The sequence below is a fragment of the Rhinoraja longicauda genome, chromosome 24 (genome assembly GCF_053455715.1).
Source record: "Rhinoraja longicauda isolate Sanriku21f chromosome 24, sRhiLon1.1, whole genome shotgun sequence".
Taxonomy (NCBI): domain Eukaryota; kingdom Metazoa; phylum Chordata; class Chondrichthyes; order Rajiformes; family Arhynchobatidae; genus Rhinoraja; species Rhinoraja longicauda.
Genome location: NC_135976.1, coordinates 13,844,496 through 13,865,569, shown reverse-complemented (window position 1 = coordinate 13,865,569; position 21,074 = coordinate 13,844,496). Strand labels below are relative to the sequence as shown.

The window sequence follows — 21,074 nt, the reverse complement described above, 5'->3', positions numbered from 1 at the left end:
TTACAGGACTTTCAAATTGTAGAGACCAGTAAAAACCTCAACGGGAATCTGTGCTAGGTGATTTCCGGACAGCCGCCTGCAAGAGAAAGAAAAATATAGACATGTGTATTTAATCTAGATAAAATAATTCACTGTGAAAACAGTCAATTGGTACCAGTAGAAGCACAAAAGCATTACTAGTAATGTAATACTAGGAACAGGTGTGCAAGTTAACTGTTACCAGATTGCAATAAGTTGCATGATATTTTAACAAAGGAGAAGAAGAGATTTGTACATAATATCCAATTAGTAATTAATGATTCTTCATGGTTGAAGGTATTTAACTAAATGCACACAGATCCCCAAATTATCATTTTAGAAAATTTGCATTTTGCTTCTGGTGACGCAAGTGAACTTTAGATCACTATCTTAGAATAATCTATACATAATACCAGGGTCAATATTTGCCTGAAGATGTCTTTGTATAAAACTTTCAGTAAATACTTCCTTTGTAATGTTATACCCCTGCAAATAATCAAGGGATTTTACCTTTACTATTGCCAAAAACAATGGCGAAACGTTGGGTCAATTTAACTTTCAGTAGATGCCTTAACTGTGTCACTTGCTGGCAGTCTTCCAAGATACCACTGAGAAGACAGGTGCATTAGAAAGGGTTGCTCTTAAGGTTCTTTGTTCACAAAAAACCTTTGGGACATAAGTTCAAATCCAGCTGGAATCTCCGGAGACTTCATGGAAGTTATTGACATTGAAACAAAAAAATCTGCCCAGCGTTTATTGCTGATTAAGTTATAAACCATGCTTTGAATGATCATTGGGATAGTTAGTTTTGACATTAAGCATTTTTTAACCCAGAGAATATCAGGTATTATACTTATTTTGTTATGGAAACACTCAAACGAATTTTTAATTCAGATCACAATCATTCTTGCTTATATTAGGTTCAACATTATAATTAAATACTATATTGCCATTGAAGATAATGGCAAACAGTTGGCCAACTGTTAATGGAGGCTCCTTTTAATGGAGGCTCCAACAGTTGGTTAACTTTTAGATGAGGCTCTCACTAGGGTGTCTTCTACATCCCGCAGCTCCGCTCTTGCTCCCCCTCCCCCCACTCGCAACAAGGACAGAATCCCCCTCGTTCTCACCTTCCACCCCACCAGCCAGCGGATCCAACATATCATCCACCAACATTTCCGTCACCTACAACGGGACCCCACCACTGGCCATATCTTCCCATCCCCTCCCCTCTCTGCATTCCGCAGAGACCGTTCCCTCTGTAACTCCCTGGTCCACTCATCCCTTCCTACCCAAACCACCCCAACCCCGGGCACTTTCCCCTGCAACCGCACGAGATGCAACACCTGTCCCTTTACCTCCCCCCTCAACTCCATCCAAGGACCCAAACAGTCTTTCCAGGTGAAACAAAGGTTCACCTGCACCTCCTCCAACCTCATCTATTGCATCCGCTGCTCTAGATGTCAACTTATTTACATCAACGAAACCAAGCGCAGGCTCGGCGATTGCTTCGCTGAACACCTGCGCTCGGTCCGCATTAACCAAACTGATCTCCCGGTGGCCGAGCACTTCAACTCCCCCTCCCATTCCCAGTCTGACCTTTCTGTCATGGGCCTCCTCCAGTGCCATAGTGAGGCCCACCGGAAATTGGAGGAACAGCACCTCATATTTCGCCTGGGCAGTTTGCAGCCCAGTGGCATGAACATCGACTTCTCCAACTTTAGATAGTTCCTCTGTCCCTCCCTTCCCCTCCTCCTTCCCAGATCTCCCTCTATCTTCCTGTCTCCACCTATATCCTTCCTTTGTCCCGCCCCCCTGACATCAGTCTGAAGAAGGGTCTCAACCCGAAACGTCACCCATTCCTTCTCTCCCGAGATGCTGCCTGACCTGCTGAGTTACTCCAGCATTTTGTGAATAAATGGCCAACTGTTAAAGTGGTTAGGTTTACAAAATGGCGGCACTGCCCTAGCAGCTGCCGCTCACCTGCGGTCCATTTGTCTTTGTGTTTTTGTTGGGTTTTTTTTGGTCTTAATTGTAGTTGTGATGTGGTGTTTTTGTGTTTGTGTACTATGTGTGTATGTGGGGGGGAGGGGGAAACTGTAATACTATAAATATGTGTCCCTTCAGAACGGAGACCCGACCTTTGTTTTCTGGGCCGTGTCTCCGTTCCTGCTGCGGCCTACCATCGGCCCAACTCCTGGAGCTGTCGGCCTCCAGGGCTCTGGTTCGCAGAGCCCGCGGATCGGACTTACCACCACCGGAGCCGGCCGTCTTCGGAGGCTGCGGGTGCGGCTGCGACTCGCCTTAGGCTCGGGCCGCGTGGATGCCGACATCGGGAGCTCCAGCAGCGGCAGCGTGTTCGCCCGCCCCGGATCGCGGGGTTTGGGGCGCGGACATTTCACCGTCCGGCGCGGCCTAAAATGGCCGCGGGATATTTCTCTGCTGGGCGGGGGCTTCAATGTCGGGAGCCACGACCGCCCCGGCGTGCAGCAACAGCGGCAGCGACAGCGACAGCGTGTTCGCCCGCCCCGGATCGGACTTATCATCGGCGGAGCCGGCCGTCTTCGGAGGCTGCGGGAGCGGCTGCGACGCGACGCGCCTTGGGCTTGGCCCGCTGTGGACCGTCCGGTGCGGCCTGCAACCACAACAACCTGACTGCGGGCGAGGACAGCAGGAGAAGGGAAAGACATTGTGGCCTTCCATCACAGTGAGGAGAGAGAGGACTGGAGGAGACTCACTGTGATGGATGTTTCTTTGATGGATGTTTCTTTTTTGTGTGTTTTTTTGGGGTTGGGTGGTTTGAGTGCCTGTTTGATGCTTTTATTGTTGGACTGTGTTTTTGGGGGTTTTGGGGTGTGTGATTTGAATGCCTATTTAATGCTTCTATTGTCGGACTGTGTTTTGGGGGGTTTTTGGGGTTGGGTAATTTGGGTGCCTGTTTAGTGCTTTTATTGTTGGACTGTGGGTGATTGAATTAACATTTTGTTGAAGATGGCCGCGCCGTTGTGTTTGGCTGCCTGCCACTGTATGTTTCTTTTTTTTTTTTTTTTTTTTTTTTTTTTTCCTAGTCAGATGTGCAGCACTTTGGTCAACGTGGGTTGTTTTTAAATGTGCTATACAAATAAATTGACTTGACTTGACTTGACATACGATCATAGGATCATGTGATAGGAGTAGAATTAGGCCATTCGGCCCATTGAGTCTACTCCTCCATTCAATCATGGCTGATCTATCTTCCCCTCCTAACCCCATTCTCCCGCCTTCTCCCCATAACCTCTGACACCTCTGTTAGTTAACCACAAGTTAGTTAAGTGGTTAGTTCAACTCCTTTTGGGTAACACATATCTGCAGATAAAGTTTATTTAATTGTGACCAGGTAATGATAACTAGATGGTGTGCTTGATTATGTCGGAGCGAACTGCAGATGCAGGTTTATACCTAAGATAGACACAAAATACTGGAGTAACTCAAGGGGTCAGGCAGCATCTCCGGAGAAAAAGAATAGGTGACGTTTTGGGTCAGAACCCTTTTTCAGACTGAACGTAGAGTTGGGGGGGAAGGGGGGGGGGGGGGGGGGGGGAGGAGGGGAGAGGGGGTTGGGAATAAACTGGAGGTGAGAAAAGACCAGATCAAATCAGGTCCGGCAAAAGATGTCCTCAGGAAGGGTGGAGCCCATAATGGCCCATTGTTGGCTGGGGAAGGTGTGATAACAAGAGGGATACAACGATGCGAACAATGGAACTGGTAGGATGACTAGGGAGAGAGGGGAGGAGTGGGAAGGCAGGAGCAACTGATTGATTGAACAATACGGCATGGAAACAGGCCCTTCGGCCCAGCGAGTCCACGTCGACCATCAATTACCCGTTCTCACTCGTTTCAATGTTATCGCACTTTTGCATCCATTCCCTGCAGATCAGGAGCAGTTATCTTTTTCAGAGGCCAATTAACTTACAAACCCGCACGTCTTTGGGATGTGGGAGGAAACCGGAGCACCCAGAGAAAACCTACACGATCGCAGGGAGAACATGCAAACTCCACACAAACAGGACCCAAGGTCAGGATCGAACCCTGGTCTCTGGAGCTGTGAGGCAACAGCTCTACTGGCAGTACCACTCCGCCGCCCTTCTCTCCAATTCCCAACACAACACTCTGTTAATCGTGTCTAACGCTTGTCTAAGGGCATAGCCAGGTTCATGTGTTATGATAAGATTAACCATGTTCCAAATTGCTCACGGACGTTAAAGACCACAATAAAATCATCAGCTTGACAAGATGAGATTTTTCCCATTAGGCAATGCTTGTGGACTGTAAATACATTTCTAATGACAGTTTTCTACCAATATAATCAATTGTATTGTGTAGGAAGGAACTGTAGATGCTGGTTTATAATGAAGATCGTGTGGCGCATCGAAAAAGCAAGAAATAAAGGCGAGGAGCCGGGTATTTCGGGAGGGATGTGTTTAATACTTTCTCTAGACCAGTCGAGTCTGCCAGAGAGCGATCGCGCCTAAAACCCCGTCCATTATACCCGTAGCTAAGGGCCGCCCCCCTGGACCGGTCCATTCCCGTGCGGAGGGGTCGGTAGTGGTATGGCACGACCCTTGGTCCAGATGAGTTTGAGATCGGACGCCTCACCCCCTCACCTCTACGTACCACATTTTCAGGAGGAATTCCGGGTGGGGGTGGAAGGGGGGGGGGTGTTGGGTTGGGTGGGGGTGAGGGGGTGGGGGGAAGGGGTTTTCAGTACTCTTTCATAATTATGTCTGGATTAAAGGAGGTGCCCGGCCACCAGTTGCAGGGAAATCGATGGTGGACCTGTATCAGTCTTCATTTGTGGTACATCTGAGTCCACCAGCATTAAAGACCTGCACTCACATGACACGTTACAAAGCTAGTTGGATGAAACGCTCAGAGTGAGGTAAATTATACCTTCTCAACTCTGACAATAGATGAATCTAATGATATACACAAAATGCTGGAATAACTCAACGGGTCAGGCAGCATCTCTGGAGAAAAGGGACAGGTGATGTTTCAAAGATGCTGCCTGACCCACTGTATTACTCCAGCCTTTAGTGTCTATCTTTGGTACAAACCAACATCTGCAGTTCCTTTTTATTACAATAGATGAATCTAAACTGGGACTGAATATGATATCTCCATTGATAGACACAAAATGGTGCAGTAACTCGCGGGACAGGCCGCATCTCTGGATAGGAAGAATGGGTGACATTTCGGCCATTCTTCAGCCTGATGAACGTTCTCGTCCCGGTCTCGTCACCCATTCCCCCTATCCAGAGATGCAGCCTGTCCCCTTGAGTTACTTCAGCATTTTATGTTTATCTTCAACGAAAACTAGCATCTGCAGTTCCTTCCTACACGTATGATATCTCTGGTGATGCGTGGATTAATACCTCCCACACCAGGCAATACATTATTTATCAATCCGTCAGAGAAACTTACCTGAAATTTTTACTGAATGAAAAGGCAATACTGCGATCATAAATATAGGTAGAAATAAAGAACTGCAGATGCTGGTTTATACCAAAGGTAGACACAAAGCTGGAGGAACTCAACGGGTCAGGCAGCATCTCTGGAGGAAAAGGGTGGGTGACGTTTCGGGTCGGGACCCATCCTTTACCTCCAGCGTTTCTGCCTGACCCTTTGAGTTACTCCAGCACTGTGTCCAACCTTATCATAAATATATGTTTAAAGAACCAGGGATTCTCTCTGTTTGCCATTTTTACTTTCATGAGATTCCTATACAAACAACATACATGAAATAAGTTTATTCTCCCGAATTTCCACAGAACGATAATCAAAACCAGCTACAACGACAGCACTACCTGCACAAAACTCTGAACATAGATTTCATGGATCATAGAAAACAAAAGTTATTATAAAGTATTTAACAATACACCGCATTCCTAATTTGGCGTTCTGAATGTCCATTGCTAAACTCATAGGGAATTTCATCATGGTTACTGCTTCCTGTCCATTTTCTCATTTGCCTCTTTACTCTGCTGGTAAGAATGGTCTGTTTCAAGGTTATCAGGATGATTTGGTCACAGGTATCACAGATATACCAGAGTAAAATATTTGTGCAACAATATATGCCAACACATCTTTTTCATTCACTGCACTGTGCCGTTAAATGCAGAAACGTAGCCGTTAAATGTAGAAACATAGAAAATAGGTGCAGGAGTAGGCTATTCGGCACTTCGAGCCAGCACTGCCATTCAATATGATCAAGGCTGATCATCCAAAATCAGTACCTAATTCCTTCTATCTCCCCATATCCCTTGATTCCGTTAATCCTGAGAGCTATATCCAACTCTCTTTTGAATACAATTACTACCAATTACTACAAACTCCAATTACTACTTCGATTCTCCAGCATCGAACAGTAATTAGGTGACGCTACAATCTGGTTACATTGGTATCACCTTTTTAGATCTCTTTCAATTATTTTATTGAAACTTTTATCTGTTGTTTTTAATGAGGAAAGTTGTTAAAAAGATGTGCAATTATCAGTATGCCATCAGATTATTTCCCATTTTCAAGGGTTCCATCCCCAGTATTCCAATAACCACACAATTCGTAATAGTAAAAAATGCTGGGGGAATTCGGAGGGTCAGGAAGCATCTCTGGAGAACATAGATGGTGACGTTTTGGGAGGAGCTCCTTCTTCGGATTCTGTGCAGATCAGACTTTAGTTTCATACTAATTCTTATTAGTATGGGTGTTTAATATACGATGGAACATTGCAATAGAACAATACAGCAAAGGAAGGCTTTACCGCACCACATATTGATGCCAGGCAGGATGTAAATCAAAACTAACCTGCTTTTATGCAGTCCCTCTATTTCCTGCTTGTGCATGTGTTTATTTAAATATCTATTAAATATGCTTGGCACATCTCCTTTAAACTTACTCCATCTCACCTTAAAACTATGCCCTCTAGTAAATTTGAACTTTCAATCATAGCATAGAAATAGGTCCTTCAGCTCAACTTGCCCACACTAACCAACATGTCTCATCTACAGCAGTCACACCTGCCCAAATGTGGCCTCTACACCTATCCCATCCATACATCCTATAAATGTTCCTTAAATGTTGCGATAGTACCTGTCCCAACTACATCCTCCGGCAGCTCGTTCCATGTACCCATCACTCTTTGTGTGAAAAAGTTACCCCTCAGGTACCCATTAAATTTTTCACCCCCTCACCTCACCTCACCTCACTGCACCCAGGGAAAAAAAATCTCTGGCTCTGCATCTCATCAATTTACATCCTTTTATCAGGTCACCGTTCAGCTTCTAACCCTCCAGCAAAAACAATCCACATTTTGTCCCATCTCTCTTTGTAACTAATACAGTCCAATCTAGGCAACATCCTCGTAAATCTCCTCTGTCTTCTTTTCCCACATCCTTCCTATGGTGTGGTGACCTGAACTTCAAATGCAGCTGAACAAATTTTAAAAACTGCTGCAACATGATTGCTTGCTTTTTTTTCTCAATGCTCCGATTGACGAGGGCAAGCATCCTGTACCCCTTGTGCTGAAAGGAACTGCAGATGCTGGGTATATACAAAGATAGACACAAAATGCTGGAGTAACTCAGAGGGTCAGGTGGTCTTGAGCACCCTAACCACTTGTGTTGCCACTTTCAGGAAGGTTTAGACAATTAGACTTTTGACAGAAACAGGTCCTTTCGGCCCACCGAGTCATGCCGACCAGCGATCACCTCGTACACCAGCACTATCCTACACTATCAGGATAATTTACAAGTTAGAGGCACCAATTAATCTGCGAACCTGTATGTCTTTGGAATGTGTGAGGAAACTGGAGAAAACCCAGGGATCACAGGGAGAACGTGCAAACTCCGTACAGACAGCACCCGAAGGTAACAACTCTACTGCTGCACCAGGTGCCGCCCCTGTACTTGTGATGTACCTGTACCCCACGATCCCTCTGTACATCATTGCTGCTAAGGTTCTTGCCATTTACAATGTGCATTTCCAGTCAAGTGTAAATGGTCACTGAAGGGTTACAAATTTCATATTGTACTTTTTCATAAATTATCTATTAACAATACTATCAGAGTCCTGTGATTTTCAAAGACCATAAATATATATTGCACCATGAGTACTATAAACACTACCTTCCATAATTCGGAATCTTGCGACACTGTTATAATGTGATGATGCTCTGAAAGAATAATTATTGACTGAATTTGGAATAAATTCATTACTGGGATCATCTGCAAAGCCAAAATTGTGCAACTTCAGTTATATTTTTTAATTTGGAGGTGTGGCAAAAGTTTAGGCGTGATTTTCCTTCAAAGGTTTCTCGCTCACGTATACAAAAAATATATTAAAAGAGATTAGTAGCACAGCATAAGCTATTTCCTGTGAAAAATATGAATAATATTTTTAAATCCAGAGCTTTCTTAAAAAGATGATGTTTTTTATAGGGATTTAGAATTATATAAATTATATTCTTAAAAATTTACTCCTGGGCAGTAGAACTAAAAGCCCAGCAGAGCTACTTATTGGGTTCAATGGAATAAATATCTGAATTAGAACATAGAAGATATGTCTGTGCCAAACATGATACTAAGAAGCTCAGTAAAGGTAAGCCTTTAAGTTCCCACAGCGTGTGAGATCTTGGCCCTCATGTGTTGAAAAGTATTACAGCCACAGGCTCTTGAATAAAACATCTGTTAGTCACTATATAAGTTAACTTGCGGGTGCCATACCATTTGAATATTGACCATCAACCCTGCATCCACCGACCCACCCAACCATGATCGTGTGCTGAATTCCACTCCTGATCTCAAGATAGCCTTTCTCCAAATCCTAATACAATCCTTTTCAAACCACACCAGAGCCTACTCTATTCTGTACTGAGTAGAGAAGTTGGGAGGTCATGTTGCAGTTGTATAAGACATTGCGGAGACCGCATTTAGAGTATTGTGTTCAGTTCTGCGCACCATGTTGTAGGAGTGATGTTGTCAACCTTGAAAGGGTTCAGAGAAGATTTAGAAAAATAGAAACATAGAAAAAAGGTACAGGAGGAGGCCTTCGAGCCAGCACCGCCATTCATTGTGATCTTGGCTGATCATCCACAATCAGTAACCCGTGCCTACCTTCTCCCCATATCCCATGATCCCACTAGCCCCTCGAGCTCTATCTAACTCTCTTTTAAATTCATCCAGTGAATTGACCTCCATTGCCTTCTGTGGCAGAGAATTCCACAAATTATGTTGCTGGTTAGCACACAGCAAAAAAGCTTTTCTCTGTACCTCGGTACACATGAAACATAGAAACATAGAAACATAGAAAATAGGTGCAGGAGGAGGCCATTCGACCCTTCGAGCCAGCACCGCCATTCATTGTGATCATGGCTGATCATCCACAATCAGTAACCCATGCCTGCCTTCTCCCCATATCCCTTGATTCCGCTAGCGCCTAGAGCTCTATCTAACTCCTTGATTCCACTAGCCCCTAGAGCTCTATCTACAAGGATGTTGCCAAGACTAGAGGGTCTGAGCTATAGGGAAAAGCTGAGTAGGCTGGGTCTCTATTCCTTGGAGCATAGGAGGATGAGGGGTGATCTTATAGAGGTGTATAAAATCATGAGAGGAATAAATCGGGTAGATGTCCAGAGCCTCTTGCTCAAAGGAGGAGAATCGAGGACCAGATGATATAGGTTCAAGGTGAGGGGGAAAAGAGTTAATAAATTTTTCACAAAAAGGGTGGTGGGTGTATGGAACAAGCTGCCAGAGGAGGTAGTTGAGGCTGGGACTAACCCAGCATTTAAGAAGCAGTCAGACAGGTACATGGATAGGACAAATTTGGAGGGATCTGGACCAAATGCAGGCAGGTGGGAGTAATGTAGCTGGGACATGTTAGCGGGTGTGGGCCAAAGGGTCTGATTCCACACTGTATCACTCGATGACTAATACGATGACTAATCCCCCCTTCCAGCATTAACTAAATTAGTTCATAGGTGCCATACAATTTCTCGAAGATAGGCACAGTGCTGGAATAACTCAACAGGTTATTCCAGCACTTTGTGTCTATCTTTGGTGTGAACCAACATCTGCAGTTTCTTCCTACACATACAATTTCTAGATCATGACTTATTTTCAATGGAAAAAAAATAATGAAAGTACAAATATTTCTTTAAACAAGTGTCAAAACAATTACAAGAGAAAAATGGATGCTTTTCTTTATTCTTCTGCAAAATGTATTCTTGCACACTGTGCACGTCCTTCTCGTGAATCTTTGCTCCCTACTACTATAGATTTGTGTTTGCACAAGCACTTCAATCAAGTCAGGTTCCTGTAAAGGTTTATTGAATAGTTGCAGAAATCTATGGCCTGATTATTCAGTAACTATTCCAATGATTGCACATGAACCCTGCAAACTCTAGAAACAAAGAATTGCAGATGCTGGTTTATACCAAAGATAGACACAAAGTGCTGGGGTAACTCAACAGGTCAGGCAGCATCTTTGGAGAAAATGGATGGGCAATGTTTCAGGCTGGGACCCTTCTCCAGACTGAAAGTAGGGGTTGGGGGGAAGGTGAAAAGCTGGAGGCGAGAATGGATCAGGGTCAGCCAGAGATGCTGTTTGACCCGTTGAGTTACTGGAGTACTTTGTGTCTATCTTTACTGCAAAATCTAGCCTAGTTTCGGGGGCTCATTAAAAATGTGAAGTAAAATTGGACTGGTTTTCCTCCCTGCAGTCTTCAATATTTCAATTGTGTGTTCATCTGAGATTATTTGGCAGTGTGATCCATGGAAAATGAATACTCAATGAACCAAATAAACATCCTTGAAGAAAGTGGTTGATTACCACATGTGTTTGCTTTCAGCAAAAGCAACTGGAATCAATTTCATGAATAAAATATGACAGGAAAGAACACTCATAACTACCAATTTTTCATAGGGCAAGACATTTGTTAACTAGTAACACTGATTAATGTTTGGTTAATTTTGTGCTTTTCACAACTTATTAGTTTATGTGGATTGACGTTCGTTGAGTCAATGCAGCTACAACATTGTCACGCATGTGTATTCTGAGGTAATACAGTAATAAAGGCCACAGAACTCTGTGATGTTTTTGGGAGATTACTGGCGAAAGTCCAAACAGGGCAAGTCTCTTCAGTAATACGCCCTGAGTCCGAAAACAACAGATATTTTAAAATTACATGTCCAATGAAAAAAAACAACTATTAATAGTGCTAAATTAAAAATCTTTTTTTGTGACACATGTTCAGAATGGCCTAATTCTGCTCCTATCCTTATGATCTTAAGATATTTTTAATGGACTTTGAATAAAACACTGAAACACTCGGAGAGGGGCGACACAGAGGCGCAGCGGTAGAGTTGCTGCCTTACCTTGCCTTAGACTCAGGTTCTATCCTGACCACAGCTGTCTGTGTAGCATTTGTATGTTCTCCCTGTAACCTTATGGGCATTTTCCAGGTGCTCTAGTTTTCTCCCTGACCAAAAACATACAGGTTTGTAGGTTAATTGGCTGCGGTAAATTGTAAATTGTCCTTAATGTGTAGGATAGTGCTAGTGTAATGATCGCTGGTCGGAGTGGACTCGGTGGGCCAAAGGACCTGTTTCCACGCTGTAACTCTCAAGTCTAAAGTACAAATTCTTCATTCATGCGTTTAAAATTTCACTTTAATAGGATTAAATATAACCAATTATGTTGCTGTAACAAAATATAGCATATCGTTTATTTTTCTCAATATGAGTCCAAAGCTTCAAGTAAATTAATTTCTTGCACTTCATTAATCTATATTTGTCTATATATTGTATTGTTCTCAATTACATTAAAAAGAGTTATGGATCTATAGGAAGATTGCGACTATATACCTTTTAACATCACACTAGTGTAGGATCCAGACAGGTTATGAAACTTTCTTTATGGGCACCTTTCTTGATGAGCAGCGATGAATGTAGGTGGTGAGATCATAAAGTATTAAGGCGATACACTGCACAAATTAATTAAATTCAGAAGAAGCAAGAAGTAAGGACATAAAAGAATCAGCTATCAAGATGACAACAGTAAAACTGAAAGCAATTACAGGATAAGATTTTAATCATTTAAGGCATCACTGAAAGCACTTTCCTGAGAACCATATGGAATCTCTGTTTATTCAACAGGTTAAAGGTTAATATTTTCCTGGAAATTAAAATCCAATTGCAATAGTCCAGAGGGATAGGCTTTGAGAATTGATTCAAGATGGTCAAATGCTATTTTTGCCCATTTAGATCAGAGTCAAGCTTTAGCTCAGAAAACATTTGAATTTCTTTCTGATTCGATTCATTGTAACAAAAAGAGATTGATTCTAAATATTGTTTACAAAAACATTGTGATTCTGATTGTTTTTTAACTCAAACCTATTTTCAGGTTGAGAATTACATGATTTTTTTCTTGCATTCAGATAGTTTCTCTCATGGTGCAGTCTGACTCACGAAAGGTCCCAACCTGAAACTTTGTCCATCCATTCCCTCCACTGATGCTGCCTGAACCATTGTTTTCCTCCAGCAATTTGCATTTGTCAATTGTTTCTGAACAAGGCTGTCCTGCATGGTAGTTTTGTCCTTTGGTAAACCTCTACCATGGCAACTCTATCTTGTCATTTGATGTTGAATATTTAACGTAAACTGCACAGAGGAACGCTGTTTAAATTTTGCTTTCGGTTTGCATAAGGTGAAGAATGAATACTTCCAACCATTTTAACATACTATTGGTAAATTTTGTAGAGCACATTATTCATAAAAATATCAAGCCCTGTATTAAACAAATGCACTGTAAGCTTTCATTTCCTCCATATACATTGACTCATTGTAACAGTATTTGTAGTAATGCCTAAAGAAAACAGAGTAAACTGCTGGATTATATGATCATTACAAGGTGCTACTAAACTGAACGTCTGTCTGTCTATTTATCTATCCGACATCTAACCTATCTATCTACCCTACAACTAACCTATCTACCTACCCAACAACTAACCTATCCCTCAGAATCTATTTGCAGAATTGACAGGAACCAAAGTTTTCATGAAAATAGGTGTGTTAATTGTATATATTTAATGGAGGGTGGATAAGGGGCATAATCAATATTTGATAATTAGTACATGCAGAGTATCTTCTGCACAGACCCATCTTCAAGCTACAATTGACAATAGATTATGTGCAGATGAGATGACACCCTTCGAGCTTCAAATACAAAAGAGTAAAAGTTTAAATTATTTGATGAAGAGACAGTTTGAGACTTGAAGACCAATTCAAAGCACGGAAACACAAGCACACAATTGTTCGGAAAGAAGGTCATCTTGGGCTCAATGTAGATACAAATTAATTGCAACTGGTCAGATAAAGAAAGTGTAGTGAATATGGAGGCAAGTTTCTCTCCCCCCCTCCCCCCCCCCCTCCCAACCAACCCCCGCACCTCTATCTTTCAATCTGAAGAAGGGTTCCAACCCGAAACGTCACCTGTTCCTTTCCTCTGGATGTTGCTTATTGTGTCCACATGTGGAGCATAGTTACAGTTGAATAAACAAATTTGCACATGTTAGAATGCTAAAATGATGCAGCAGAAGATGGGGCAGCTTTGGCCCACCTCACCAATGCTGATCCCATTGCCTAACTATACTAATCCCATTTGCCTGCATTAGGCCCATCTTTTACACTCTCCTATCTAAGAACCTGTCCTGTCCAAATATCTTTGAAATAGGGCGGCATGGTGGCGCAGCGGTAGAGTTGCTGCCTTATGGCACTTCCAGTGCCAGAGACGCGGGTTCAATTGTGACTACGGGCACTGCCTATTCGGAGTTTGTACGTTCTCCCCGTGACCCCGTGGGTTTTCTCCGAGATCTTCGGTTTCCTCCCACATTCCAAAGACGTACAGGTTTGTAGGTTCATTGGCATTGGTATGAATGTAAATTCTCCTTAGTGTGTAGGATAGTGTTAATGTACGGGGATCGCTAGTCGGTATGGACTTGGTGACCAAAGGGCCTGTTTCCGCGCTGTATCTCTAAATTAAAAATGGTGTAATTCTATTTGCTTCTACCACCACTATATCTATGTCCATCCTGTTGAAATCTATGTCTTGGTCTGTCTGTCTGTCTGTCTGTCTATTTATCTATCCGACATCTAACCTATCTGTCTACCCTACATCTAACCTATCTATCTACCCTACATCTAACCTATCTATCTACCCTACATCTAACCTATCTATCTACCCTACAACTAACCTATCTATCTACCTGAAATCTAACCTATCTATCTATTCTGTCTATCCTATCTATGTCTATCCTATCTATCCTATCTATGATTGACAATCCTATCTAATCACTGTAAGGTTACGCGTAAGTAAGTCTCCCACATTCCTGTTCCAGTCTATCCAAACTCTCCTTTTACTAATCCAGGCAATATCTTAGTTTGCTATATATCCCCACAATGTCACTTGCACCACCTCAATTAAAGCAAGTTACACGGGCAAAGTCAAAAACATCCCATACACTGTCAAAAGAAAGAATTCTGTCCCTTTGTCTATTGTTTCTTTTGCAAAGGTATTTGAGAAAAGGACATGCAAAGATGTGATCAAGGCAAAATAATGTTTGTTTCTTATACAGCAAGTGAATACTTTATTTAAAAGATAGCAAATGCATAAGTAGAGAAATTATTAATAATAAGCATAAGCCTACAGATGATAGAACTCTGAAATAACGTGATCAGTCTTGGTTAATTCAATGAATATTATATGTTTTTCCTGTAATTATTCCCCACATCAGTGAGTTATCCTGTTAGACTTCAACAAAATACTATCCTACATTTTGGCAAAATATCAATGAATGTAAAAGCTGGCATGAATATAGAGCCTTCACGAATGTTTTGCAATCAACAAAGTACTTCGGAAGGTTTCAAGTTTCACCCAGACAACTTTCTTTTTAAAAAGTCTGACTTTTGAATGCGTGCTTCTGTCCCGTTTTAATAAATCTCCCCGTAGTCACGACTAAAGGTCAATGCCAAACAGCATTAAGACCAGAAAAATCCCAAAACAACCAACACGAGGTGTTTATGAATTCCAGAGACAGGCTGACAAATTGATTTCTGACTCAGTGTTTGGATTTGGCTTTTGAGATAGTAAAGCACAATTCACAGCAGGAGCACATCATCATAGGCATCACACAGCAAATTTGTACTTTTCAGTGTTCATGTTGCACCACTTTCAGCATTAAATCAGTGACAATCCATTTGCTAAATATCAGGCAACTGAGCCATCCTATCACTAACTATATAATGGTCCTGAACCTACCATTGGAAATCTTCAGCCTATCTTTAATCGGATTTCACTGGACTTTATCTTGCACTAAATGTTATTCCTTTTATCCTGCATCTGTGCACTGTGGACGCCTTGATTGTAATCATGTTGAATCTTTTTGCAACAAAACAAACCTTTCACTGCACCTCAGTTCACATGACAATAATAAATTAAACTGAAAATTTCATGGATTGGCCATCTTTTGAATTACCTTCAACATATGTTTAATTTAGCAGAAACAGGGTAGCACTGTGGTGCAGTTGTAGAGTTACTGCCTTACAGCACCAGAGACCCAGGTTCAATCCTGACCACGGGTGCAGTCTGTGCGGAGTTTGTACGTTCTCCCTGTGACCACGTGGGTTTTCTCCGGGTGCTCCGGTTTCCTCCCACTCTTCAAAGATGGACAGGTTTGTAAGTTAATTGGCTTTGGTAAAGTTGTAAATTGTCCCTAGCGTGTAGGATCGAGTTAGTGTACAGGGTGATTGCTGGTCGGAGTGGACTTGGTGGGCCGCAGGGCCTGTGTCCATGTTGTATCTCTATCGTCGAAGGAAACGTCTTTCTAATTGCTTGAAGAGAGTATTTTGTGGCAGGGAGTTAACAAGTAAACAAGAAACTCTCTGGACTGTTGGAATATTACTTGGCTTCAAGGCAATGAATCAGTGTGACACCTAACAGGAATTTCATTTCAAAAGGAGGAGAACTCTGCATATAATCTAATTTTGCCATATTGAATAGTAAATAAAAATTTACAAGTAGCAATAAACTGGTCGAAATAATTATTTTCTGCTTTCATAGAATTTTTATGCATGATTAGATTTTTAACTGGTCCCAGGTGTGTGCTTAAACAACCCATTTATAATTTAATGCACTTGAGCAACTCTCAGATGTGCCAGGTGTTTTTCTGAACAAAGTTTTATATGCATTTGTTTCCAGTAACAGGTTCCTTGTGTATATACTATGTTATTGATAGCCTATTGACACTGTCTTCCTATTTCCTGTACAAAATAAAATGTTTTGAAGTATTATTGTTGCCCTTTTACTTTGGTTTCATTGATCCCCTCACCTGCTCTCTGGTCCAGAAGACAGACACAAAATGCTGGAGTAACTCAGCAGGACTGGCAGGATCTCAGGATAGAAGGAATGGGTTCCTTCTCTGGATAGAAGGAGCGATACCCTTCTTCGGACTGGATGCATGTAGAAGTGTAATTGTAGTGCTGCAGAAGGAGTCTGAAGAAGGATCTCGCCCCGAAACGGCATCCATTCGTTCTCTTCAGAGATGCTGCCTGTCCCGCTGAGTTACTCCAACTTTTTGTGTCTATCGGCAGATGAGGCAGCATTTCTGGAGAACGTTGATAGGTGACGTTTTGACTCAGGATCATTCTTCAGATTGTGGTTGGGACGGGGTGGTGGAGAAAGTTGGAGGAGAGATGGGGGCAGAACAACTCTTGGCAAGTGATAGGTGGATACAGGTGAGGTTTTGTTTTTGATAGGAGAACATGGATAGGTGATAAATGGGCCGGGATGCTTCTTCAGTCTGATTCAGAGCATTCAGAACACTGTCCGGCAAGTGATAGGTGGAGATTGACACAACATGCTGGAGTAACTCAGCGGGTCAGGCAGCATCCCTGGAGAAAAAGAATAGGTGACGTTTCGATTCAAGACCCTTCTTCAGATGCTCACAGTCTTTGTAGTTCTGTAAGAAAAGCCTTACAACATGTCCACTGTGGCTTTGAACTAAAAAGTTTAATCTCATTTTGGAAGTTTCTTCGTTGAGTTTAGTTTAGAGATACAGCATGGAAACAGGCCCATCAGCCCACCGACCCTTTGCCGACCATCGATCTCCTGTTCACACTAGTTCCATGTTATTCCACCTTTACATCCACTGTCTCCACACGAGGGGCAATTTACAAAGACCAAACTTGCACGTCTTTGCTGCAATGTGTAGACTCCACAAACCACCGTACGAGTTTGTCGGAAACCAGAACCACACACTGTTTTCCAAATTTTGCTTTTTCTAAATCATTGTTACCTTAATCTCAATAATAGATCTTTCAACCTGAAAGTAGGGGAATAAATACAATTTATAAGTGGTCTGTCACACTAGATTTGAAGAGCTATGTACATCCTATATGTGGGATCTTATAGAAACTTACAAAATGGGGATCTTATAGAAACTTACAAAATTCTTAAGGGGTTGGACAGGCTAGATGCAGGAAGAATGTTCCCGATGTTGGGTAAGTCCAGAACAAGGGGTCACAGTTTAAGGATAAGGGGGAAGTCTTTTAGGACCGAGATGAGAAAGTTTTTTTTCACACAGTGGTGAATCTGTGGAATTCTCTGCCACAGAAGGTAGCTGAGGCCAGTTCATTTGCAATATTTAAGAGGGAGTTAGATGTGGCCCTCGTGGCTAAAGGGATCAGGGGGTATGGAGAGAAGGCAGGTACAGGATACTGAGTTGGATGATCAGCCATGATCATATTGAATGGCGGTGCAGGCTCGAAGGGCCGAATGGCCTACTCCTGCACCTATTTTCTATGTTTCTATGTTTCTATTAGAGAAGCTTTCTTGAAAGTTGCCACCGATGTAAATAATACAAAGTGGAATTGATTGATATTCCAGGCCAACGTATCCCTGATATACAATCTGTCCTTGAAAAGGGGGCCAAGTGCTTGACTATGGGCAAGTCATAAAAAAATCACTTCATCTCGCCAAATTGAATGGTAAATACAACTAATTATTTAAACAGTTCTATTTGGACTAATGGGGAATTAATGTAGTTCCTGGATTTTTTTCTACATGTTCCTTTACTGTAGCTGAATTAAGGTATTTCTGTACCTACTTGATTCCTCTGCATAAATTCACTCCTTTAGATCTTAATCTAACAGTGGGCTAGTTAATGAGAAATTGACGGGTTTGTGAAAATGACTGATTAGTTAACTTCTACAAACTACATTTTCATATGAAAGTCAGCAACATGTCGAGTCACAGAGTCATATAGTGTGGAAACAGGCCCTTTGGTCCAACTTGCCCACACTGACCGACATGTCCCAACTACATTAGTCCCATCTGCCTGTATTTGGCCCATATCCATCTAAATCTATCCTATCCATGTACCTGTCTCAATGTATCTTAAACTTTGCAATAGTACCTGCCACATCTATCTCCTCTGGCAGCTCGTTCCACACACCCACCACCAACATGAAGTTACCTTTCAGGTTCCTATTAAATCTTCCCCCCCCCTCGCCTTAACCCTATGTCCTCTGGTTCTTGATTCCCCTACTCTGGGCAAGAGACTCTGTGCGTTTACCTGATCTATTCCTCACATGATTCCGTCCACCTTTATAAGATCATCCCTCATCCTCCTGCGCTCCAAGGAATAAAGTCCTAGCCAGCTCAACCTCCCCATGTAGCTCAGGCCCTCGAGTCCAGGCAACATCCTCGTAAATCTTCTCGGCACACTTTCCAGCTTGACAACATAGAATTAATCTTTGTAAAGAAAAGGCTACAATTGATGGATTTTTTTTCATGTTAGTGCCTGTTTCTGGTGCAGTAACACCCTATTGCACTTACATGTACAGTAGGTATGTGGAGAAGGTCTCCACCTTTAATTAAATTTTATATACCAATAAAAAAAAATCTAAATCCTAATTATCTTTTTCAGTCATTCATAAAGGACAGTGAAAATGTCTAGGTACTTTATTAAAAATTGATGCCCCCAGTCACAAACCATTTAGCAGTATAGTAACTCAATCATAATATCACGTTATAAAAGTATTAATTAATTCCAGTACAATGGTAGGAAGCTATCCCTGGGTCATAAGCATTTCTTTTGTAAAGCTTTACAGTCAGTCACAGGTCAGGATCACAACCTGAAGAAGCACAAAAGGTATTCATTACGAGTTCACAGATAGTTCAGAATCTCTCTGAAATTGTAAAACTGTGCTGTGCCCATGTAAAGCTCATTTTGGGCCGACAGTTTTGGATCTTGAACGATACTTATCTCAGCAGCTTTCATGTTGTCAAGAAGCTAGAGTTAAAGGAGGAACAGTTCGCTGATTTTGGAGAAAGAGATGATGCGTTAGGTGCTGGACTTTTCTATTTTTGAAGTTGAGATCAAGGATGATGAGGAGCAATCCTCAAGGTTTCATTGAAGAAGTTGGGCCACCCTGATAGAATGGTAGGAAAGTAGCTAGAAACCCGGACCAAACCATCTCGAAGGTAAGGAAGAAACAAATTAGTGGTGGCTTATATCTCAAACAACAGGCTCGCCCAAGCTGCACATCCCACATTAATGGCAAAGATAATAGTCCGTGATAAACACGGAATACAGAATTCAAGGGATATGGGGAGAAAGCAGGAACAGGGTACTGATTTTAGATGACCAGCCATGATCATATTGAATGGCAGCACTGGCTCAAAGGGCCGAATGGCCTACTCCTGCACCTATTTTTCTGTTCCTTTGTTTCTTTGTTCGCGATGAGCGAAGGGTTCATTAAATAGTGGAGCAGACTTGAGAGATAGTTCTTTTAGACTTCAGACTACTTTTTAGACTTTAGAGGTACAGTGTGGAAACTGGCCCTTCGGCCCACCAAGTCTGTGGCAACCAGCGATCACCCTGTGCATTAATACTATTCTACACACTAGGGATAATTTACAATTTTACCAGAGCTAATTAACCTACAAACCTGTATGTCTTTGGATTGTGGGAGAAAACCGGAGCAAGCCCACAGGGCAAAGGTAAAACTCTGTACAGACAGCACCCATCGTCAGGATCGAATCCAGGTCTTTGTCATTGTAAGGAAGCAACTCTACCTCTGTGCCACTGTGCTGCCCCAGGTCATAGACTCATAGAGTCATGATGCCTGGAAACAGGCCCTTTGGAAAAACGTTCCCATGCTCAACGAGATGCCCCATCTACACAATCCCCACCTGCTGTCTTAGGCCCATATTCCTCTAAAACATTCCTATCCATGTACCTGTCCAAATGTCCTTTCCAAATGGCCTACTCCTATTCCTAATTTAGGTTTAGGTTTAGGTTTAAGATTATTATTGTCACATGTACTGAGGTACAATAAACAGCATTGTTTTGCATGCTATCCAAACAGTTCATATATACTATACATATATATATATAATCAAGTCAAACTCAAGTACAATAGATCGTGCAAAGGGGAAGACACAGAATCTAGTTTTCAGCACCATTTCTTAAACAAAGTCCAATGTCCGCAGTGGGGTAGAGGCGAGTTGGACAGTATCCTAGCTTATAGAAGACCTCAGAAGCCTGATAGCCTGATTGGCATGCCCCTGTTCAAGCATGGTGTTGGATATTGAGATTTCAGAATGTTAACATGCTCTGGATAATTATCATACAAATACCCTGCAAGGAACTGTGGCAGCAAATGGATAGGAGGCTAGTGACAAAGTTTCCATTATTGCTTTTTTTAGCCAAGTAAAATCAAATATTTTCTCCATTAAGTAATTTATCTATAATTCACAATGTAGAATTTTGCCTGATTTTGTTATTGCATAACATGTGATAACTTGCAACTTAATAATGAAAATCAGCAAAACAATGCCTGCCTGAACTGTTTAAAAGCATCTTTCTAGGCCCCGACTGCCCCTGACGTGTAGCGGCAGCGTCTTCGCCCGCCCCGAATCGCGGTGCTTGAGTCGGCCCGCTGCAAACCTTTCACCGTCCGGCGCGG

At 42.2% G+C, this 21,074-nt stretch overlaps 1 protein-coding gene across 1 annotated transcript in view; it reads right to left on the bottom strand.

Moving 5' to 3' along the window:
* LOC144605276 (leucine-rich repeat-containing G-protein coupled receptor 6-like) overlaps positions 1-21,074 on the bottom strand; it is a 254,009-nt gene that overhangs the window by 106,522 nt on the left and 126,413 nt on the right. Inside the window, 1 exon segment of the mRNA XM_078420375.1 lies at positions 5-76. Within this exon segment, the coding sequence (XP_078276501.1) occupies positions 5-76 (72 nt within the window).